Genomic DNA, 24,165 nt, shown 5'->3' on the forward strand with positions numbered 1-24,165 from the left:
ACTGTGAGAGTGAAACGGAGAGGTTGAAGTTCCAGAAGTTGTTAGAGGACCACCATAAGTTGTTGTACCCAGATTGTCAAAATGGATTTAAGAAACTTGGCACCACCTTGGAGTTGCTGCAATGGAAGGCGACAAATGGTGCAAGGGAATGTGCGAAGCAAATAAGAGAAAATTCATTCCGAGAGACCCCCCTTCAGACTACGAACGCACAATTATCAAAACTACTGAGAAAAAGAAGAGACAATCAAAGTCGTCGTCGTCCGACGTTCCACAGCTCGGAGCCCAAAAGAAACAATCAATAGAGCCTCTCGTAGTGGGACAGACGACGCAAGAACAAGACTTTGTTACATTTCTGAAAGAATCAAACCTGACGGCCGCTCAGATTGCAGGGGGAGAAGATATTCCAAAGGCCGATGTGGTCGTCAAATGGACGTTTGAGATCGGCAAAACTCTTGTACCCCCCGAAGTAGTGTCTGTGCTTCCAACGCAAATGTATAAGCTGCACCAGCACTACATGCGTGCGATGGCCGATTGCATCTTCATGCAGGGCGCAAAGATTAAAGATGACGATTTCTTACGGGGGGAGGCCATTATATGGATAAACTGGGAAGAAATTTACCAACTATTCCATCAGGAGGCCCTCGACATCTCTATGGTCGGCTTGTGGGTTCTGTAAGTATTTTACTGTCCTTACGTATTGTTTTGCATGATCTCAACATACTGATCTCTTGATTTATTCGGTATCATGTAGAATGGAGATACATACTTGCAGAAGAAAGGGATACTCTCACCTCGGCTTCATCGACCCAATTACTTGTAATTGGAGGCTTCTACGGGACAATCCCGATGACATATTCCAAAACTTGTTCAAGTACATAAGCGTTCATCACAACAAGCAAATGATATTGTTTCCTTACAACTTTGCGTGAGTGATTCCTTCCGTCTAACTCTTTCTATTCTATAATCGAATTGTTTAAACCTTAACTACCAAGAACTGCCTCTGTATAATCTTGCAGTGAACACTTTGTCCTAATTGTCATAATTCCCGAGAAGAGCCTACTCGTGGTTATGGACTCATTGAGGAGACCTCCAGAACAATACGAAAATCTTCTTAACATGATGAAAAAGTAATTCTACCACTACTCCGTCCATGACCGATAATTTGAATCACTTTGTTACTTGACTATAATTGTTCTAATCATGCACAGGGTTTGGAAAGAATTCGCTAAAAATCATCCAGGCAAATTTGACAAGGAATTGAAGATCAAGACAGATTTTCCGGTACGCGCTTCGATGATTCGTTGCACGATTCATTAGTTTTATTATATATTCATGTAAATACCTGATAATTTCTTCTCTCTTAAAGTGTATGAGGCAGAAACCAGGCACTGTATTGTGCGCATACTATGTATGCGAGAACATCCATGGTCTGGTAGGTCCTCCAAAGGGCTGGACAGATTGGGAGGAGGAAGTAAGTAAAAAAACTTGTTAATATTTGAACTCGTATTTTAATTAGTCGAAATTAATTATCCCCTTTTTCCATAGGTCGGGGAGATGCGCGATAAACTCATACCGGAGGAAAAGGTTATGGCGATTCAAGAACAATTCTCCGGATTTATTGTTGAGCAAGTCCTCGATCCAAAAGGCGAATTCTACTATGATGGAATATCTAATATTGACAATCACAGTAAACATGACAATATACGCGTATATATGTAATTAAGAACGAATATAACTATGTAAATATATATGTGTGTCTATGTATTAAATTTCTATTTATGAGTATGTATGTATGTATTAAATTTCCAAAAGGCAAATTCTACTATGTAATTAAGAACGAATATACCTATGCAAATATGATGGAGTATGTATGTATTATATATATAAGCACTCCAATAATATATATGTGTATATATATATTTATATAATATTGGTCCTAGACATTTTCATATGTAAAGGAATTCACATGTATAGATATGTGTATACATATATATATAAGTGAATTAATTTATATATGAAAACTATCTAGGACAAATATTATATAAGTAACTATATATATATGTATATATTAGTGGAGATCATACACACTGAATTCCAATACATAAGTTTAATTGAAATGCAAAAGTATAATTGAAATAGAAAAAGAATTGAGAAAAGAAAAACATGAAAAAAAAAGAGACCTTTTGTCCCGGTTGGTAACACCAACCGGGACAAAAGGGTGCGCCAGCCACGTGGGCGCTGGCTGCACCTTTTGTCCCGGTTGGTGTTACCAACCGGGACAAAAGGTCCTCTTTTGTCCCGGTTGCCACAACCGGGACAAAAGGGCACCCCCTTTTGTCCCGGACAGGCGTTCCCGGTTGGGAAACCGGGACAACAGCGGTTTCCCAACCGGGACAAATCAACGTTTTTGTAGTAGTGGAACTTTTTTACGGCGTCTTACAGGTAGGGATGGTAATGGGCCATGGCCTTAATGGCCTCTTCACAGTCCAATAAAGCTCTTAAAATTTTTAGTTCAAAAATACATATGTTTAGAGCCCGGCCCTTTTAGGGCCCGATCCTTACATTTTCTAGTTCAAAATGTTGGGCCCTTTACCACCCCTACTTACAGACATGTCGATTTTAATTTAAAAACATATTTAATGCAAACAAACTTTCTCGGCCAAAACGTGAAAATCCCTTAAAATGGATACTTAGAAAGTTTTCATCAAAAAGTTCAAAACCATGCGCATATAAAATGCATCATGATTACAACATGGACGTGCATCTATTTCCACCAAACATTATTTTGTATTCATGTTTTGTGTCGGCACCCCTGGCCCCTGCCATCACAAGCGGTCGCATGCATGTGCGCGTCGGACGGATATCCCCGGGATGTGCAGTGATTGCAAGCCGAGGGGACATGCACCGAATATACGATATATATCCGTATCTCGTACAGTTGACACGTACACACCAGCGAGGCAGCGACCCGACGCCGGCGTGTACGTACTACAGCCCACTCAGGCGACCAAAAGGGGAGCGCGCGGGGCCAGATCAGACATCGTCACGTGGTGTCTAGATTAGCTAGCTCCAAAATATAGCAGTCAAATTACTATCATACCCTTAATGCTATTAATGAATTTTTGAAAATACCTTCCTAGATCAACCGCCATAAAAAATTTAAAGAAAAAATATCTGAATATACCCTACGGTACTTTAAAATCATTGTAGGCTTGTGAAGAGCTCAACATTCTTCAGAGCTGCGTTTAGGTTTCTCCCCTCTCGGACAGGACCAATCAACGTTTCTTGGACGATCTTGCCCACTCCCCTTTCACTACACAAGGAGCATACCGATCACTTCATCTCAATGATGAACGACACCCGGATGTTGCTAGGATCTGGGCCACGAAACTACCCGGTAAAGTTAAATTCTTTGCTTGGTTGCTTCTGCTTGTGCGCCTAAACACCAGGGCGAACCTTCTCCACAAAAACATTCGCCGTCGCGACGAGGCAAACTGTGAGATTTGCCAAAGAGTCCTGGAAACCGATGAACACATCTTCGTCCATTGCAGCCGGGCCGCTACGGTTTGGTCTAGGTTGGGGATCAGTCTCATGCCGAGCATGCCTAAAACGCCTTGGTTCATTGGCTGTTCTTTGCCGCTCCCTGATCCAGCTCGCGCAGACGCTGCGCTCGTCCTCCTCTGGCAGCTTTGGAAGGCTCGGAACGCAAAAATCTTTGACCAGCTGGAACTCCCACCTGCCGAAATCATTCGCAGAGCTGCGAAGGACCTTGAGGTCTGGTGTTTCCGCTACAAACGCACCTCTCATCATGTCCGTGCTTGGAAGGATTACTTCTTATCGCGCTGCTAAGATTTAACCCCTTTCTCTCCCCCCCTCTGTAAATCCCCGCCCCGGTATGCCGGGGAAGTATGTTGTAAACATCCTTCGATCAATGGAAAGTAGGTGGGGAATCCCCCCCCCCATTTTGTTCGAAAAAAGTAATAAAACTAATAACATAAAAATGATATATTATTTTATTCATAACAAAATAATATGTAACTTTTTATATTTAAAAGTATTATTTTTAAAGATATTATTGATCAAAGATGGAACTATTTTAGCTTTGGTAATCTAAAAGTTGCTATATTTTAGGGTGCTAGTACCCAAGGGCGGGCCCATTTGGCATGCAAGGATATTCATTGAATACTCATTATTTTTACCCAAAAAATTATTTTTTTTTAAAAAAAGAGGAAATAGCATTCAGCAACCAACCTCTCTTTTTGAAATGGACCAAATAGCCCCAAAATCGGCCCACGGGTCGGCCTTTCCCTCACCTCCACAGCCCACAATTTCAAATTATGAACAAGTTGTATTATCGGTACTCAATTATGTGCTACTTTTATGTACTTTGAGCTCTTAAAATTTTTTAGCACTACTTGAAATTTCGAATACCTAACTCCCAAAGCTGGAACCTGCCGCTGCTAGTACCTCTCTCATCTTGTCTCCTTGCAAGTGCATTATTCGGGTGGAGCCTTCTCGAGTCTCGACAGCGTTGGCGCACGTTGTATTCCTCTCCTCTTCATATCGTTGTGTGCGGACGGTAGCGCGGCGAGGCGCTGCCTGCTGATGATAACATGCCGCGCGGTCAGGAACCGCGGGTGGTCTCGCGCGCACGGCGGCGAACATGCGGATAAGCTAGGTAGCCCGGCCGGCCGGCCGGCGAGGAGGCTAGCGGGGATAGGACGAAGACGTGAAAGCGAAGCGGTGAGAGTGAGATATGCGAGCGTCGTCGTCGTCGACGCCGCATGCGTCGACGGCGATCATTGAACGAATTAGAACCCGACGGGAGAGAGGACAATAATTCTATGTGTGGGGACGGGCCGATGACTGGGGAGGAGGACGCGCGCCATGGAATGGCCTGGATCGTCGTCCTTGAAAGAGCGCGCCCGATCAGCCACGCCCACGCACATCGTCGTCAATCGGGACAAGGTGACAAGCAAACAATGTGGTTGGCGCGTAGTACGATTTTCTAGGTACGCGCGGTTGTTGGAGTTTTCACATGGCGCCAGGAGCTCTGAAATTTGGACAGTGACTTGCTAGGAACCAGATCGATCAGAAACTCTGCCAAACGGGCAGCTTTTGGTTTCTGCTCGTGCGAGAAACGGCTTGGGAGAATCAGTTCAATCCGGCTGTTATTTACCAGGAAAATACAATCACCTCTAGTATCTGAAATGGCAGTTCTATCACGGGAACGTTTTTTCAAGGAAAACAAAATCGGAAACAGAGGTCGGATATATATAATCCCTAACCGTGGCAATGGTTAGGGATTATATAATTGAAGTTTTCAAAGCAGCTTGTGGCCGGTATCCAGCAAGTGGGGAGAGAGGTGGATAAGAACTTGCCTCGTGTGCCCAGATCAGTCGTGATCAATGCCCCACTGCACGTCGATATGAATCACTCTCCTTGCTCCACGCCTCTAGAGAAAAAAATGGAATCACTCCTGACCGTTGATTCTTGTAGGGAGCAGTTGAAGATGACAATTGCATTTGGTAGACACGATGAGTAGTCTTTCCGTAATTCCTTGGTAGAATTTATTACAAGAACAATGGTTCAAAAACCGCATAGACGATGCGTTCTATTCTCCTCTGTGATATGTCCTCATATCACTACTACTCCAAAAATAATTTATTAGGATGCCATTTTTTTATTTTGGAAAAGTGGATGAAGATAGAGTTCATCCGCCACAACTCATAGCTTTTGACCTGCTTTGATCTGAGCATTTTGCGGGCCGATCGGGCTTGGGCCGTGTCAAGGAAAATCACTATTTAGTTCAGGCCTAAATCACACCGTCCAAAATCAGGAATCCTATACATTTTCCGGAAGGTGGGAAAGACATTGAACTTGTAGTGTTTGAGATTTGTGCGGAGAGCATCAAGAGGATGAGATTGGAGCACAGCAGCGCTGCGCGCATGTGCTGCTTAGTGTGCATGGCGCATGTGCGGCTTCGTGCATGGCTGGGTGGTGTGGGGATTCCATTTAGATTCAAAACTTTAATCCTATTTTTCTTTCAAACCGTAAATACATTTTGAATTTCGTTTCAACCATAATGCTATTTAGAATTTATGCAACAAAACAAGATCACATATGCATATGTTTTAATTAATTTTAGTTTTTCTAAAAATATCAACAATCAAAGTATACTATTGCAACATTTGAGTATACATGTTCAACATTTTGTACATACGGTTTCAACATTTTCATATAAAATGTTTAATTTAACTAGTTTATAAGAAATATTGTATTAAGTTTGAATTAATGTTGAATTTTGTATTTTAAAATATTGACCGTAGTAGTATAGAGAAAGTGATAATTATTGATGCAGCTTGAAGAGGGAAAAAAAATAAAAGAACGTCTTCCACCACCTGCACCTTCCTAACAAGTGGCGAAGTGTAATCTGCACATGCTTACTGCATGTGCTTGCGTGATTCGACAACGCAGCACATGACTGTCTCTGATGGGCCGCGACACCAACAATAATGGGCTTTGGGCTTTATAGATAGTATGTTATCTATCTTCCGGAAGGGGTATAGGAGCCCCCGTCCAAAACCGCTCGTTAACCCTATCATTGGAAGGATGACCCGAGTACGTCTCATGGTTTATTTCGATACACGAAGGCGAAGCAGAAGCAACAGAGCTAGCCACACTAGCTTATTCGTCGAGCATTACTACACAGTACATTATTGCTCCGCGAGGAGCTAGCATCGTCCAACAAAGCAGCCAAGCAGGAAACATTATTCCACGCGCGTGCCACCCCAACGCGCAAACTCATTACGAACCAAACGGCACGCGACGTGCGCAGCGCCGCAGCAGATCGATCGCTTATATTTCCACGGCGACGCCTGGCAGCACCAGGCCCGGGCCCATGGGGCGTGCAGCACTACACTCCACCAGGAGGGAAGGGAAAGACAGCCGCAGCGTATGATGCGAAGGCACCCTCGGTGCACGACCGTATCGGAAAGGCTCCCGCAAGGGAGCGACTCCACGACACGCGCGGGCATGCCGGCGACAGCGACGCCCGCTACAACGTCAACGGCAGGAAGTACACCCCACGACGGGGTGGACGCTTCGACCCCAGCACGATAGGGGCGAGTCACCGGAGCCTCCGGGCACCCGTGTGTTCAGCCGAGAGATTCGAACAGCTCCTTTTCCCCCACGCTTTCGACAGCCCACCACCCTCGTTAAGTACTCGGGCGAGACCGATCCCGCAGTCTGGCTCAACGACTACTGCCTAGCATGCCAGCTGGGCGGTGCGACGGAAGACGCGGTCATCATCCGCAACCTTCCCCTTCACCTTGCTGACGCCAAACGAACGTGGCTCGAGCACTTGCCCGCGGACCAGATCCACAACTGGGCCGACTTAGTCCATATCTTCGTGGGCAACTTCCAAGGCTCGTACGTGCGCCCTGGGAACTCCTGGGACCTCAAAGGGTGTCGGCAGAAGCCCAATGAGTCCCTGCGTGACTACGTGCGGCGCTTCTCCAAGCAATGCACCGAGCTCCCCAACGTCACCCACGTCGAGGTCATCAACGCCTTCCTAGAGGGTACGACGTGCAGAAACCTGGTGCACGAGCTTGTGTGAAGCCGTCCCGCAAACACTAACGAATTGTTCGACGCTGCCACCAACTACGCCGCCGGCGAGGAGGCAGTTGGCGCCATTTTCGACGACAAGCCGAACAAGCGCAAGGAAGATGCGCCCATAGAGGGCGGCAATGCCAAGATCAACGCCCCCGCCAAGAAACAAAAGCGGGGGAAGAAAGGGAAGAAGCAGGCCCCACCAATCCAATGTGGACCGGGGCAGGCGGAAGACTCCGACGAGGCCTTCGTCGCCGCCCCGGACCGCAAAGGACCTCGAGGCCCCCCTCGAGGTGGAGGTGGCTATTCAATGACATGCTCAAAATGTCGTGCCCTTATCACAAGGGCTGGGTCAACCACACCCTCGAGCAGTGCGAGATGCTCAGAAAGTACTACAACCGCGTCACGCATCGCGACGAGGACAAGAAGAAGGATAATGGCGACAATGGTGGAGATGACGAGTTCCCCCCGGTGGAGAACGCCTTCTTCATCTTTGAAGGACCAACGACGAACATGACCTCTCGGCAGCGCAAGCGTGAGCGCCGGGAAGTCTTCTCCGTCACAAAGGCCACGCCATCCTACCTCAACTGGTCGAAGGACACCATTTCCTTTGGCCGCGAGGACCACCCCGACTACGTCCCACACCCGGGACGGTACCCACTTGTTGTCGACCCCATCATCGGCAACACCCGCTTCTCCAAGGCGCTCATGGACGGAGGCAGCAGCCTCAACATCATGTATGCCCACACCTTGGAGCTCATGGGGATTGGATTGAACAAGCTTCGCCCCAGCAAGTCGCCATTTCATGGCGTTGCGCCGGGGAAGCGAGTCCAACCCCTCAGCCAGATCGATCTACCCATCTGCTTCGGCATGGCAGCCAACTTCCGTAAGGAAGTGCTCACCTTTGAGGTGGTGGGGTTTCGGGGATCCTATCACGCCATTCTTGGTCGTCCCTGTTACGCCAAGTTCATGGCCATCCCCAACTACACCTACCTCAAGCTGAAGATGCCGGGTCCGAAGGGTGTCATCACCGTCGGCTCCTCGTTCGAGCACGTCTACGAGTCCGACGTCGAGTGTGTTGAGCACGCGGAGGCTCAAGCAGAGGACGAGGCCCTCGCAGCCACTCTGGACAAGATGGCAAGCGAGGCCTTGGACTCCACGAACCGGCACGCGGGCAGCTCCGAACCCGCCGAAGGTATCAAGAAGGTGCCCCTCAACCCGAATCGCCCCGACGACAAGGCGTTGCAGGTCAGCGTCACCATCGACAGCAAATAGGAAGTGGTGCTCGTCGACTTTCTCCGCGCCAACGCAGACATCTTTGCGTGGAGCCCCTCGGACATGCCTGGCATACCGAGGGAGGTCGCCGAGCACTCCCTTGATATCCGACCCAACTCCAAGCCGGTGAAGCAGCGCCTGCGATGTTTCGACGAGCTCAAGCGCCGGGCGATCGGCGAGGAGCTGCAGAAATTTCTGGTGTCCGGATTCATCAAGGAAGTATTCCATCCCGAGTGGCTAGCTAATCATGTATTAGTGAAGAGAAAGAATAGCAGTTGGCGGATGTGCGCAGACTACACTAGTTTAAATACAGTATGTCCGAAGGTTCCCTTTCCTTTGCCGCGCATTGATCAAATCGTAGATTCAACTGCGGGATGCGAACTTTTATCCCTTCTTGATGCTTATTCCGGTTACCACCAAATCAAGATGAAAGAGTCCGACCAGCCCGCAACTTCTTTTATCACACCTTTCGGCATGTACTGCTACGTCACGATGCCCTTTGGCCTCAGAAACGCCGGAGCTACATATCAGCGGTGTATGCTCCACGTTTTTGGGGACCATCTCGGGCGGAACGTAGAGGCATATGTCGACGACATCATTGTAAAATCCAGGAAGGCGGACGACCTGGTTGCCGATCTCAGGATCGCATTCGATTGCCTAAGGGCCAAAGGGGTAAAACTCAACCCTGAGAAGTGCGTGTTCGGAGTCCCTCGAGGCATGCTCTTGGGCTTCATTGTCTCCCAGCGGGGCATCGAACCCAACCCTGAAAAAGTCTCGACCATCACTCGGATGGGACCAATCTGAGACCTAAAGGGGGTACAGAGGGTCATGGGATGCCTAGCGTCCCTCAGCCGATTCATCTCGCGTCTCGGCGAGAAAGGCTTACCCCTGTATCGACTCCTGAGGAAAACCGAGCGCTTCACGTGGACCCTCAAAGCTCAAGAAGCCCTTGACAGGCTGAAGGCATCGCTCACTCAGGCCCCCATTCTCACGCCACCTGTGGATGGCAAGCCCCTCTATCTGTACGTTGCCGCGACGACCCAAGTGGTCAGCGTGGTCGTCGTTGTCGAAAGACAAGAGGAGTGCGATGCTCTGCCTATCCAACGGCCGGTGTACTACATTAGCGAGGTGTTGTCTGAAACCAAGACACGCTATCCGCAGATTCAGAAGCTGCTATACGCAGTGGTTTTGGCTCAGCGCAAGCTGCGCCACTACTTCGAGGCCCATCCCGTCACCGTGGTCTCGTCTTTCCCCCTGGGAGAGATAGTCCGCAATAGGGAAGCCGAGGGTAGAATTGCCAAATGGTCCGTGGAGCTGATGGGAGAAACTCTCACCTACCCCCCCGCAAAGCGATCAAGTCCCAAGTCTTGGCTGACTTCGTGGCTGAGTGGACGGACACTCAGCTACCCTCACCACAAATCCAGGCTGAATGCGGGACCGTGTACTTCGACGGGTCGGTGATGAAAACCGGCGCCGGCGCTGGCCTCCTCTTCATCTCACCCCTCGGAGATCACATGCGATACGTAATACGCTTGCACTTCCCTGCGTCTAACAATATGGCGGAGTATGAGGCCCTCCTCAGTGGCCTCCGTATCACCATCGAGCTTGGCGTCAAACGCCTCGACATACGCGGTGACTCTCAACTCGTTATCGACCAAGTGATGAAGGAGTCTAGCTACCACGACCTGAAGATGGAGGCATACTGCAAAGCAGTACGCCGCCTCGAAGACAAGTTCGATGGCCTAGAACTCAATCATGTCCCGCACAAGTACAACGAGGATGCCGACGAACTAGCCAAGATCGCGTCAAGGCAGACCACCGTCCCCCCAAACATCTTCGCTCATGACATCAGCAAGCCCTCCGTCGAATTCAAGGATCCGGCGGAGCCAGGCCCCTCGAACACCGGGCCCTCCGGCGGGAACCCCCCGGCGGACGAGGCCCAGCCCATGGACATTGACTTCGAGACCTTCTCCACGGACGAGGCCGAAGCAATGGAGATCGACGAGGCCCCCACTTCGCAAGATTGGTGTACCCAGTACCTCGACTGGATGATTCGAGGGATCCTACCCTCGGACCGCGCTCAGGCGCGGCGCCTCGCTAGGCGGGCCAAGTCCTTCGCCCTAATCGACGACGAGTTGTACAAGCACAGTCCCTCGGGCGTCTTGCAGCAATGCATTGCCATCCCCGAGGGCAAGGAGCTGATCCGTGACATCCATGCTGGCACCTGCGGTCATCACGCCGCGCCGCGCACCCTCGTGGGTAACGCGTTTCGACAAGGCTTTTACTGGCCAACCGCGGTCGCCGACGCCACCGACGTCGTGCGGACCTGCGAGGGTTGCCAGTTCTATGCTCGAAAGACGCACCTCCCGGTCCACGCTCTGCAGACCATCCCCATCACGTGGTCGTTTGCCGTGTGGGGGCTGGACCTCGTCGGCCCGCTGCAGAAGGCGCCCGGGGGCTTCACCCACTTGTTGGTAGCAATCGATAAATTCTCCAAGTGGATCGAGGCTCGACCCATCGGCAAGATTAAATCCGAGCAAGCCGTTCTGTTCTTTACTGACATTGTCTTCAGGTTTGGGGTCCCGAACTCGATCATCACCGACAACGACACCCAGTTCACAGGCAAGAAGTTCATGGCATTCTGCGACAGCTACCACATACGTGTGGACTGGTCGGCTGTGGCGCACCGACAGACGAACGGGCAAGTGGAGCGTGCTAATGGCATGATCCTCCAAGGACTGAAACCAAGGATCTTCAACAAGCTGAACAAGTTTGGCCAGAGGTGGCTCACAAAGCTACCCTCGGTTATTTGGAGCCTGAGGACGACCCCAAGCAGAGCCACGGGTTTTACCCCATTCTTCCTCGTCTATGGCACCAAGGCCATACTCTCCACGGACCTGGAGTACGGGTCACCAAGGCTCAAGGCCTATCAAGAGCAGCAGAACCAGCGAGCCCGCGAAGACTCGCTGGAAAAGTGGACGAGGCTCGAGACGTGGTGCTCCTACACTCTGCGCGCTACCAGCAGTCTTTGTGAAGATATCAAGTGCAGAGAGTTCAGCGCCGAGACCTCAACAAAGGGGACTTGGTGCTGAGGCTTCGACAGGACAACAGGGGCCGCCACAAGCTCTCACCACCGTGGGAAGGCCCATACATCATCGCCGAGGTGCTCAAGCCCGACACGTACAAGCTAGCGAACAAAAACGGCGAAGTCTTCACCAATGCTTGGAACATACAACAGCTACGTCGCTTCTATCCTTAGAGTTCCGAGCTATTTGTACATCGTCTGTACTCGCATTTTCGATTTCCCGAAACAATAAAGGAGTATGCTTTACTTGTTTATTTTTTGGGAACCTTCCGTACCCTCGGGGGCTCAGATGCGCACGAACACTGAGGTACGCCTGGCTTTACCCTTGGCAAAGCCAAGCCTCCCTCGGGGGCTACTACGGGGAGAACCCCCGAACGTCCCCAAAAATCGCCAACATTTTTTCGAAAAAATTCCGTCTCTAAGTTTCTCGTACACTTGGAAAAAACGGACGCGAGGCATAAGCAACTACAGTATGGGGCCGGCCGAGTCGTGGGACCGCCTACGCCTCCGGGATACGGCACCCCCCTCACCACCCCACGCCTAAGTCGCTTATGAACGCGAAATTCCTCGCAGAAGTTTACCAAAGTCGCATACGAGAACACGGAAGTAGAGTAAAGAAAACGAGGGCTCGAATGCACAAGGCCTCGATGGGCCACACTGTCGATTTACGATAATGAATTTCTTAATTCACAAGTATGATTACGACAAGTACTAATTCATTACATGGGCTCCTAGGCCCAGTCTCCCAACAGGTTATCATGCCCCCTTTGCGGGTCTTCAGCAGCATCGAATTCGGCTATCGGGGGGATGTCAGCTTCGAGCTTCCCGGCCAGGACTGCGGCGAACTCCTCGGTGGCTGCGTCGGCGTCGTCCATGATGGCCGACGCGGCGTCTGCATCGGCGTCTTTGGGAATGACGTACCCCGACGACACCCTCTGGAGGTCCATGATATAGTGCGTCGAGGCCACGACGAGGGCTCGCAGGACACCGAGGCGGAAGGTGCTCTTGGCGTGCTCGGCGATCCAACCACCTAGTGCTCACAGGCGACTGATCACCGAGCTACCAGACATGGTGCCCTCCCCCTCGGGCTCCTGGCACACGCTCACAGCGGTCCGCTCCAGGTCAGTGTACTCCGCCTGCGCCGCCATGAGCACAGTGTTGACCGCCTCCTTCACCGCAGTCTCGTCTGCCACTCTCTGCCTCAGCTCTGATCAAAGAAACCAAGATAAGCTGCGAAAAATTAGAATCCAACAACAGCGAAATTTCGAGCACACACCCGCGATATTCTTCTGCGCCTCCTCCTGCAGGACTCGGGCGGCCGCCTCGAGCGAGGACAAGGAGTTCTCCTTCTCCCTGAGGGCGGCCTCCGCATTCCGGATGGCCACCTCCATTTCCTTGAGGGCTTTGCCCTTCTCCTCGAGGGTCCCGGTGAGCATGGCGACGGTCGCCTTCTCGCGCTGGAGCTCGGCCTCCTTGCCTTGGAGCTCGACCTCCTTGCGCTGGAGCTCGGCTTCCTTCTGCTCGAGCACCGTCCTAGTGCGCTGCAGCTTGGCGGTTTGTGCCTCGGCTTCCTGAGCCTTCTGCTCCGCTGCGGCCCTCTGGACGTCATGCTCGCCGGCGGTCCGCGCCAGCTCCTCCTCTAGCGCCTGCTGACGCGCCCCCATATCCGTCATCTTGGTGTTGGCGTCGATATTCTGGAGCACCAAGCCAGCATTGTGCTGCCCAAGCCAGTGCACCTGGGAGTACAGCCGGGTCATCTCGGCGCTCTTTTTGCGTGAGATGTCCCTCAACCACTGCAATTGGAAAGGTGTGGGTAAAACACACGAAATCAAGGCTAAATACGAACGATTCCCGGGAGGGAGCCGCTTACCTGACTGATCTGGTAATCCGTCGTCCTATGGAGCTCCAGGGCGCGATTGAGGTGGTTCAGAATCCGAGAGCCGGCCTCGATCTGCGCCTGCCAGACGGCCTCCTCCTCCTGCTCGTCGCGGAGAAACTCCGGGGGACCCCGGACTAGATGATTGCCCCGTGATGGGGCCCCTCGGATGTCCCCGCGTTGAGCACCATCTTGCAGGCCGACGTAAACTCCGCGATCCGGTCGGTGGCGCTTGCCGCAGCAGTGGGGTCGATGTCCCTCGAGTCCCCGAACTCCTCGCTGCTATCCGGCAGCTGCACCACCAGCACCACGCTTTCCGGCGCCACCTGCGCCGTCGTTGCCGCAACGACACCCTCGTCCCGGGCCTCTGCAGGCACCGAGACGTGGGTTTCCTCCGCCACCGGCGCCCTCGGTGCCGACTCCTCCTCCGCGACGCCCTCGACCCCAGCCCTTGGGGGTTCGGGGACGAGGGTCTCCATCTCCGTTTGGCTGGCGGGGCGCTCCTGTGCGTCCCCACCAGCTCCTTCTTCTGCGACCGGCCGGGCGGCGCTATCCGTGTCGCTCCGACCGGCCTCGACTTCGACGTCCGGCCGGGTGGCATCATCTGCGCCGCCCCGGCCGGCCTCCCCCACGGCGTCAGCCTGAGCGGCTACTTCAACGCCACTCTGGTCGGCATCGCCCCCATTCCTCGGCGCTCGAGCCCGTTGGGCCGCTTGGGCCCCTCGAGTCATCGCCTTCCGCAGCTTCGCGACCTCCGCCACAATATCTACGATGGGCGGGGGCTGCGCGAGCGGGGCTGCATCCTTGGTGACGGCCCCGGAGCTGGAAATCGGGGAAGAACGGCTGAGGTTAGCAGGATTGGGGGATCGATTAAATGAACGCAAAGAATAAAACCAAAACCACTTACCCGGACCGGGCGCTCATACTGCGTTTGCCCGTGCCACTCCTTCGGTCCCGCGGCACACTGACGCCCTCGACGACTGATCCGAGGGTGTCGTCCTCGGATCGGCCTGGAGCCTCGAGGCCGTCTGCGCGGGCGTCTCTGCGCTCGCCGCAGACCCGTCGCCGCCCGTCGACATCGCGGGTGCGGGGATGCCCTCACCCGTCGCCGGAAGGGGCGACCTCCGCTGTCACGGGCGTAGACGATCTTCCGCCCGCCGCCGGTGTGGGCGACCTTCGTCCCGCCGCCGGCGTGGGCGACCTCCGCTCCGCCCCCAAGAGGGGCGGATCCACTAACAACCCCGGTGTGGGCCTCGCCTCACGCAGCGTCACTGGCGCGTCCTTGTCGCCAGCCCCTTGATAGACCGGCGGAGAATCCGCGCCTGTCGCCGCCTCATCATCACTCGGGAGGTTGACCTCGGCATCCGAGGTGTCCTACTCCTCATCTGTAGACTCGGGCGTAACGGGCCGCGGCTTCCCCTCCACGTTTGCGATTTTGCACGCCTTGTCGTGCTTTTCTTTCCTCCTTCTCTTCCTGTCGGCAGCTGCCTCCACTGCGTCTTTCCACTTATTCACCACCTCTGCGTGCAGGCGGTTGACTTCGCATTCCTCCGGGATCGGAGGCCTCGAGGGGTGGCACCTGTGCTCACCCCCTGCAAAACGCAATCAAATCAGAGTTAGGGAGCGGGGAAAGGAATTGCACAAGTCGGCAACGAATCAAAATCGAGACTCACCACTGAAAGGTACCCCGGCTCGGGGCGCATCTTGATCTCCTAGAGATCATTTGCGTTGTCGGGGAACTCCGCCACTACGTTCCTCGCCCTTCGGGCTGCGATGCCTCGGGGGTGCAGCACCATCGACGTCCTCGAGCCCGAGGCCGGGACCCCGGGGGTGAGACCGAAGATCGGCAGGCTCCTCTCTGTGAGAGGAATCACCCTCTGCTGGTGAAAGTTCGCGATGACGGCAGCCGCAGTCAACCCCTTCCTCGCCAGGAGCACCAACGCGTTGGTGAGGACCTCGAGCCTGGCTTGATGCGCTGGGGGCGATACCCCCCAATCCCACTTCACTGGTCTCTCCCGGAGCGACCTGTTGGTGAACGCCGGGAGCCTGTTGCCGAAGTTGCGCAGGTAGAACCACCCTCGAGTCCACCTGGCGTTGTTCGTCGTCATCTTGTTGGGGGTGTACAGGTTCTTCCGGGTTGGGCGCAAATGGAGCATCAGGCCACCGGTGCGCGCGAACCTCTTTAGCTGGCCCCGCACGTTCTCGACGAAGAGCTCGCCGCGGAACAAGTGGATCCACAGATCCCAATGTGCTTCAATCCCCATGTATCCCTCGCAGACAGCGACGAAGACCACCGCCTGTGAGATGGAGTTGGGGCCGAAGTTGTGCAGCTCCGCCCCGTAGTACTCGCACAATGCCCGCATGAATCTACTGACGGGGACGCCGAATCCCCGCTCGTGGAGACGCACGAGGCTCACGACGTAGCCCTCGGGGGGATTCGGCTCACGACGTAGCCCTCGGGGGGATTCGGCTCGGTCTCCTCCGGCCGCGGGGGAATCCACACCGACTACTCCAATCTGGTGTTCATTGGCAGCAGCCGGTCGGCGACCAGCTGCTCCAGAACCGCCTCTATGGTGGTGGATTTCCCCCACGGCAACGGCTCCGGACGTCCGACATTGCTTCGAATTACGGGGGGTGTGGGAAGGGAAGCTCTGCGGTGCCTAAGGTGCGCTCTCGCTCTCTCCTTCTTCGTCCTCTCACTCTTGGCTGTGGACTCAAGATCCAGGGGAGGTGGAGAAGGCAAGGGAGATGAAGGCAAATTGCCATGTGAGACCAAACAATCCCCCCTTTTTCGCTTTTATTCACCACGACGGGCGGATTCGCCGCCATGGTACGAATCCCCCACATTGAATGCGGTAGATTTTACTGTTGCTGACGGATGGGCCACATGACCGCGGAGTCTCCCACGCGCACACTCGGCAATAACTACAGCGCGGTAACCGATGGGCGCGGCGCGACTGTTGCACTGTTCCGTCCGTCAGCCGCCGCCCATGCCGCTTCGTCTACCCGAGGTAGTCACCTGAAAAGGCGCGCCCGCACTGCACCGCACGTACCGGGCCACGTCGCCAACGACCAGCGGAAGACCCGCGCACACGACCAGCGACTCCGCGCCGCTTGCGAACCGTGACTGAATATTCCTTTCGGGGGCTCTTCACCCTCGAGGGAACCTTATTCCGAGGCCTTACTGATCAGGGGTTCGAAGCCTGGCCCGTCGAGGGTTCGACAGGCACCCCAGATCGCCAGAGTCAGGGACTGCATGGATGTGCTGTACAAGCTACCCTTGAACGCGGAGTTTGAGATGTCCTACGCAGTGTTCAAGGCCAGTCGAGGGTGCCTAGCAGGGGGATCCCATCGAGGGAGAGCATCGAGACCTCGGACCCTAACGAATGGGTCCGAGCCCCGCCTAGCGAACCTTTGCCAGCGCTTTATGTGACGTGTCCACGGACCACGAGCCGACCCTTATCGAATGGGGCACAGACGTCCACTTGAACTACCCGATAACAGCTCACTGAAGCAGCCATAGCTCGCGGCCCGGGCATGGGTAGCATGGTGCACTTCACCCCTCCTCCCTGCGGAAGGACGACGAGGGCCGTAATAAAAGTCGAGGGTTCCCCGAACGCCTTTACGCTGGCCGGGGCTCGGGGGCTCCTCGCACACCGCGGCTCAGGCCGCACCCTCGAATGGATCGACGACCATCGATTATGAAGTTCCATGTGTTTAACCAAAACCCCCACTCTTGACACGCGCCTGCCAGATGGTTCAGCCGGACACTGGGTCGCTGTGCCAGCACGAAAAACGCCGAGGCTGGCTGAAAGGAGTGCCGATGCTGGCTGAAAAAGACGCTGGACGGCCACCTCAGTGAAGCAACCAAGCAGGACGATGTTTATAGCCCTTGGACGAGTGCAAACACTCCTCCAAGGCCTCGGGGGCTACACCCGCAGGTGCGCTGACGCGCCCCCACGAAGGAAACTTCACACATTCGAGGACCAAAATCCCCTGCAGGGGTGGTGCCCACCCATACACTTTCGGTCGTCCTCTCCGCGAAGGAGAAGGAGGCTTCATTGATCTTTGCGAACAAAGATTACAAAGGGTTACCGGCTTAAAGCCGTCGAAAAGTACAAACGCATTGCTACCCGCGTGGCAATTTTCCCTGTCTTGGGGAGGAGTGAGCGCCGATGAACAGCACCGAGTCCTTGGCCGGCGCGACGGCCAGGCTGCTCAGGATTGCGAGGAGCAGCCCCCAGACCGCACGGGTCGAGCGGGATGCCCTCCTCGCAAGCTTTCTTCTAGCATCTCCTCCACCGAAGATCCTGCGGGGGGTCAAGCTGGCGGACAGCACCCTCCACACCATCTCCCCGAGAGCGACATTGTCGCCAGGAGGGACGATGCGAAGAACGGCCACCAAACCTGGCACCAATGCCATGATCAGGAGTCTCAATCCCCTTTCAGGCTAAGGGACATCGCAGAAGCAGGACTCCACGGGCCCAATGATCTATGCTAATCCCACTGAAGCTAAGGGATGGTGCGCACGCCCTCTCCAGCTTTCCAACACCGCTCACAAGCATTCTTCTAGCATCAAAGCCCAAAAAAGCCAGGCCACCCCATCTGGGGGCCGGTCGTGAAAGGCAAAGGAAAACATTACGAGACTTAGGCGATGCTAGAAGTAAGAGCAGGGAAGTTGGAGAGAAAAGGGAGTCCCACGACCCCTATTTATAGCTGCGTCGGGCACCAAGCGTCAAGCCTGTCGAAGGGCGAAGGCTTGGCCTGCCCGTGACAGCGCGGCTCCCCACGAGCCAAAGATACACTCAGTTACCGTGCTGAGACATGACGGGACAAAGCAAAGCTGAGCCCTTGGACGCTGAGCGGCGCAGCATCGGCGCTGGCCGACTGTCCTCAAACGGCGCGTCGCAAGGTGACCAGGGAAAGCGGGGCTGAGACCCCGAGCGCGGGACAGCGCGGCAAAAGCACCGGCGGCAGAGCAGCAGGCGCCATCGTGGCCCTGGCCCGCTCAGCACGATGACGCGTCTCGTCCTCGGAACAAAACAAAAAGGGGCGCGCGCCTCGGAGTACTCTCTCCGCAGGCGCACTGCCCCGACCGACGAGTTGTCACATCCACCGGGCTGGCACCCGGGTGCGCCTGGCGGGAGCGCAGCACTGATCGATCACGTCAAGGGGTAAAATCGCCGAAATACCCTTTGGCCGAATCCCCTGACTCGACCAAAGCTTCGGGGGCTACATGTATCTGAATATACCCTACGGTACTTTAAAATCATTGTAAGAGAGCTCTAAAACTAATAAAACTAATAACATAAAATTGATATATTATTTTATTCATAACAAAATAATATGTAACTTTTTATATTTAAAAGTATTATTTTTAAGATATTATTGATCAAAGATGGAACTATTTTAGCTTTGGTAATCTAAAAGTTGCTATATTTTAGGGTGCTAGTACCCAGGGGCGGGCCCATTTGGCATGCAAGGATATTTATTGAATACTCATTATTTTTACCCAAAAAATTAATTTTCTTTGAAAAAAGAGGAAATAGCATTCAGCAGCCAACCTCTCTTTTTGAAATGGACCAAATAGCCCCAAAATCGGCCCACTGGTCGGCCTTTCCCTCACCTCCACAGCCCACAATTTCAAATTATGAACAAGTTGTATTATCGGTACTCAATTATGTGCTACTTTTATGTACTTTGAGTTCTTAAAATTTTTTAGCACTACTTGAAATTTCGAATACCTAACTCCCAAAGCTGGAACCTGCCGCTGCTAGTACCTCTCTCATCTTGTCTCCTTGCAAGTGCATTATTCGGGTGGAGCCTTCTCGAGTCTCGACAGCGTTGGCGCACGTTGTATTCCTCTCCTCTTCATATCGTGTGCGGACGGTAGCGCGGCGAGGCGCTGCCTGCTGATGATAACATGCCGCGCGGTCAGGAACCGCGGGTGGTCTCGCGCGCACGGCGGCGAACATGCGGATAAGCTAGGTAGCCCGGCCGGCCGGCCGGCGAGGAGGCTAGCGGGGATAGGACGAAGACGTGAAAGCGAAGCGGTGAGAGTGCGATATGCGAGCGTCGTCGTCGTCGACGCCGCATGCGTCGACGGCGATCATTGAACAAAGGAATTAGAACCCGACGGGAGAGAGGACAATAATTCTATGTGTGGGGACGGGCCGATGACTGGGGAGGAGGACGCGCGCCATGGAATGGCCTGGATCGTCGTCCTTGAAAGAGCGCGCCCGATCAGCCACGCCCACGCACATCGTCGTCAATCGGGACAAGGTGACAAGCAAACAATGTGGTTGGCGCGTAGTACGATTTTCTAGGTACGCGCGGTTGTTGGAGTTTTCACATGGCGCCAGGAGCTCTGAAATTTGGACAGTGACTTGCTAGGAACCAGATCGATCAGAAACTCTGCCAAACGGGCAGCTTTTGGTTTCTGCTCGTGCGAGAAACGGCTTGGGAGAATCAGTTCAATCCGGCTGTTATTTACCAGGAAAATACAATCACCTCTAGTATCTGAAATGGCAGTTCTATCACGGGAACGTTTTTTCAAGGAAAACAAAATCGGAAACAGAGGTCGGATATATATAATCCCTAACCGTGGCAATGGTTAGGGATTATATAATTGAAGTTTTCAAAGCAGCTTGTGGCCGGTATCCAGCAAGTGGGGAGAGAGGTGGATAAGAACTTGCCTCGTGTGCCCAGATCAGTCGTGATCAATGCCCCACTGCACGTCGATATGAATCACTCTCCTTGCTCCACGCCTCTAGAGAAAAAAAATGGAATCACTCCTGACCGTTGATTCTTGTAGGGAGCAGTTGAAGATGACAATTGCATTTGGTAGACACGATGAGTAGTCTTTCCGTAATTCCTTGGTAGAATTTATTACAAGAACAATGGTTCAAAAACCGCATAGACGATGCGTTCTATTCCCCTCTGTGATATGTCCTCATATCACTACTACTCCAAAAATAATTTATTAGGATGCCATTTTTTTTATTTTGGAAAAGTGGATGAAGATAGAGTTCATCCGCCACAACTCATAGCTTTTGACCTGCTTTGATCTGAGCATTTTGCGGGCCGACCGGGCTTGGGCCGTGTCAAGGAAAATCACGATTTAGTTCAGGCCTAAATCACACCGTCCAAAACCGCTCGTTAACCCTATCATTGGAAGGATGACCCGAGTACGTCTCATGGTTTATTTCGATACATGAAGGCGAAGCTGAAGCAACAGAGCTAGCCACACTAGCTTATTCGTCGAGCATTACTACACAGTACATTATTGCTCCGCGAGGAGCTAGCATCGTCCAACAAAGCAGCCAAGCAGGAAACATTATTCCACGCGCGTGCCACCCCAACGCGCAAACTCATCACGAACCAAACGGCACGCGACGTGCGCAGCGCCGCAGCAGATCGATCGCTTATATTTCCACGGCGACGCCTGGCAGCACCAAGGGGTCGGCGGCGGCGGTCTCGTTGAGCTGCTGCTTGAGCATCCACTTCTGGAAGGGGTGGAAGAGGATCTCCTTGGAGCAGGTGTACTGCTTCGGCGCCGGGCAGTCGATGAACTTGCCGCTCTCCGCCGCGCAGAAGTAGAGCTGGTACAGCTGGAACTTGTCGAAGGGGCCCTTGCTGCACTGGACCACCGGCTCCGCGGCGATGCCCGCCTTGAACACGTTCTTGATCGCCTTCACGCCGTACAGCCCGAAGTCCGGCTCGATGTGCTGGGCCTTGAGGCGGACCAGCGGGTTGATCCGGCTGCGGAAGTAGAGGGCGGCCTCGAAGTAGTCCTTCTCCTCGAGGCCGGAGCAGGCGCCGGACTGCTTCCAGGCGTTCTTCCAGTTTTTCTTGCCGTTGTTGCTGGGGCACTTGATGCTGCTCCAGTACTGGTACAGGCCCTGGATGTCGGTAATCTGTCGTCATCGGCGTACATGTTAATTAGCATACAGTAATATATATATGCGGATTAATTATGATCACATATGAAAAGGCAGGCATGGCTGCTGCTGCTGCTGACGTGTACTGACGACTCTAGCTATCTACCTCGTTAGGGTCGAAAGGAGCAGCGTTGTTGCAGCCGGTCACCGGAGCGTTGGTCGTCGCGTTGTAGACGGTGAAGCCGGAGACGTAGAAGTCGCTCGCCGGCGACACGCCGGTCGTCGGCTTGCAGCACCCGGCGCTGGTCTGCTCGCAGTACGCTCCGGGCCACTGCGATCGAGTCCATGCACAAGAGCTGGTCATGAATAAATCACTAGCTAGCTTGCTAGTACACCTCCTCGCTCATGATAATCGATCTCTACTAGTAATCGTTTAGCCGGTGAACGACGAGAGGAATAGACAACAAGAAATTCAAGACCGACAGATATATCGTTCTCTTCTCGTACGTCTCACGTCGTCCATGCATGTCGTCTATCTGTGAGGGAAGCTAAGGGGCCCGGCAGATAGCTTGCCTCACCACTCATACCGTCTCCGGATCGGACAAATTAAACGTGCTGGTTCGGTGGTCCATGGCAGTACTCGATCCATGAGTACCCTCGCCAGTCCACATCTCTCCTGAATTATTGTTCATTCTTTCACTCTATTTGTTACATATTATTACAGCAGCCCGATCTACATGTTTACTAACTCTACGTTTGCTACATATTATTACAGTAGCGTGAGTATAACGTCTGTATAGCGATCCATGCAGGTTAATTTTCCTCCACTTCTTAGTTTATTTGCAGGACACAAGTTTTAGGATGAATTTATATATCGTGCATCATTTACTGTACATATATAAACATATATAGATGTTGTACGTTGTGCTGCTCTTAGTTGACCAAATGAATATAATTGCATTATAAAATGGCACGTAGCGAACGAAGAAAATAGCCTCATGTCCATACCATAAGAGCGAGCTGGTAGTAGATGCCGGAGTCAGCAATGGCAGGTGATGCTCCCAGCACTCCAAGGAGGCACAGTAGTGCGAACCTGGAACCCATATTGAACCCTGCTCGCTAGCTCTCACGCTACTGGCTGCCACTCCCCACTCCCAGGACACCAACGAGTGGCTCTTTGGTCGAGCAAGGCCTCATGGTGGGTATATATACTTATAGGTGGACGAGCACGCCCCCGACGAGCCCTCATTTCTTTTTTCTCTTGCTCATGCATTTTGGTATATACGTACGCCTTATTTGAGAGGATTTATTGTGGTCGTCCGTGCTTCAACTGTAACGAGGGACCGTAGCCCGAAGATATTTTTAAATCGCAATAAAAATGAAGTAGAAGCTGGATAAAATTAATAAAACTATTTTTTTAGCCTCACTGCTGAAGCTGCGCCTTCACTGTATTTGTATGAATTGCGCTCCTCTCATCCGCTGCCAGCGTGCGCGGTATAGTACAATGATTGACGTACGAAAGCTTTTAGCACGCAAAAAAAGAAAAATGAAGCTTGACGAGCCGGGCCAACTCAGGATCACGGCACCAACCACCACAGTACCGCCGTGTCAGCGTCCACGTGCGCCCCCACCGCCACCACCAATAATGAAAAAACGTGCGCCAAACGACGTGCGTGACCGACCCCACGGCCCGCCGCGTCGCTGGATCATGCACTCATTCATCGTCATGCCGAGGGACCGGCGTGATTCCCGTAGGCCTCACACTCGTTGTCGCGGGCACAGTGCTGGGCTCACTATGGGCTTCTCAAGGCAACTCGAGGTGGTGGGCTGAGCTGTTCCGTTCACCCCCTCCTCTTCTTCATTTTCCTTTCTACTAGGTTCATGCCCGTGCGTTGCTACAGATAGTGAAAGACACATAACATGGACAAAATAAATTCTCAACATAAGAATTAAATTTCTTCATGAATAACATTTGTAATATTTATAACGCCATGTAGCATCCCTTAGACGTAAGCACAAACATTGCGCCACATAAAAATAGCTGTATGCTCAGCAAGTAATGGATGTGAAAAATACCAGTTACACAAAGATAGAAGGTTAAATGGGTCTATTCATGGCTCTAAGAATAATTAACCATTCCATCCAAATTACCAATGTATGATCGAGTGCCTGGAGTGCATCCCGATGCCAAATTACCAAAGATGTTCTGCGCTTATTAAGAAGTCACCGCTCGCATACACTTTTAGCACCACCTCGTTTACGCAAGAAAATTGTTGTTCATTCAGTGTTTCTTCCAACTTTATAGCATTATTAAGACCTGTTAATTGAATATCAAAGAAATTCATAAAATTAACTTCAATACATATGACAGAGCAATGCATAGACTATATATATCAATGAAATTTAAGGATGAGCATATTAGCTAAATAATTACAGGA

The 24,165-nt window shown here is 52.6% G+C and overlaps 1 protein-coding gene across 2 annotated transcripts; it reads right to left on the bottom strand.

Moving 5' to 3' along the window:
• Positions 1–6,613: 6,613 nt before the first annotated feature.
• LOC120658176 (ribonuclease 3-like) lies at positions 6,614–22,933 on the bottom strand. Of its 2 annotated transcripts, XM_039936417.1 has the most exons (4): positions 22,736–22,933; positions 21,894–22,058; positions 21,292–21,763; positions 6,614–6,878 (listed from the first exon to the last, which is right to left on the bottom strand). In XM_039936417.1, exons 1-4 carry the CDS (start codon positions 22,829–22,831, stop codon positions 6,859–6,861), a joined length of 753 nt encoding a protein of 250 aa, XP_039792351.1. In that variant the 5' UTR covers positions 22,832–22,933; the 3' UTR covers positions 6,614–6,858. The 2 variants fall into 2 exon arrangements, with proteins under 2 accessions (XP_039792351.1, XP_039792350.1); XM_039936416.1 differs by lacking the exon at positions 6,614–6,878 and having other exon boundaries at positions 21,018–21,763.
• Between the last annotated feature and the right edge of the window lie 1,232 nt (positions 22,934–24,165).

This window comes from Panicum virgatum, chromosome 2N (genome assembly GCF_016808335.1).
Source record: "Panicum virgatum strain AP13 chromosome 2N, P.virgatum_v5, whole genome shotgun sequence".
NCBI lineage: Eukaryota > Viridiplantae > Streptophyta > Magnoliopsida > Poales > Poaceae > Panicum > Panicum virgatum.

Bases quoted from the DNA above. Each gene is read 5' to 3' on its own strand.
- LOC120658176 (XM_039936417.1), bottom strand. From the start codon at position 22,831: ATGGGTTCCAGGTTCGCACTACTGTGCCTCCTTGGAGTGCTGGGAGCA. The intron at 22,059-22,735 runs GTATGGACATGA...ACTCGATCGCAG, and splicing joins ACTACCAGCTCGCTCTTATG to TGGCCCGGAGCGTACTGCGA. The intron at 6,879-21,291 runs GCGTCGCCGTGG...TGGTGCTGCCAG, and splicing joins CGACCCCTTGGTGCTGCCAG to GCGTCGCCGTGGAAATATAA.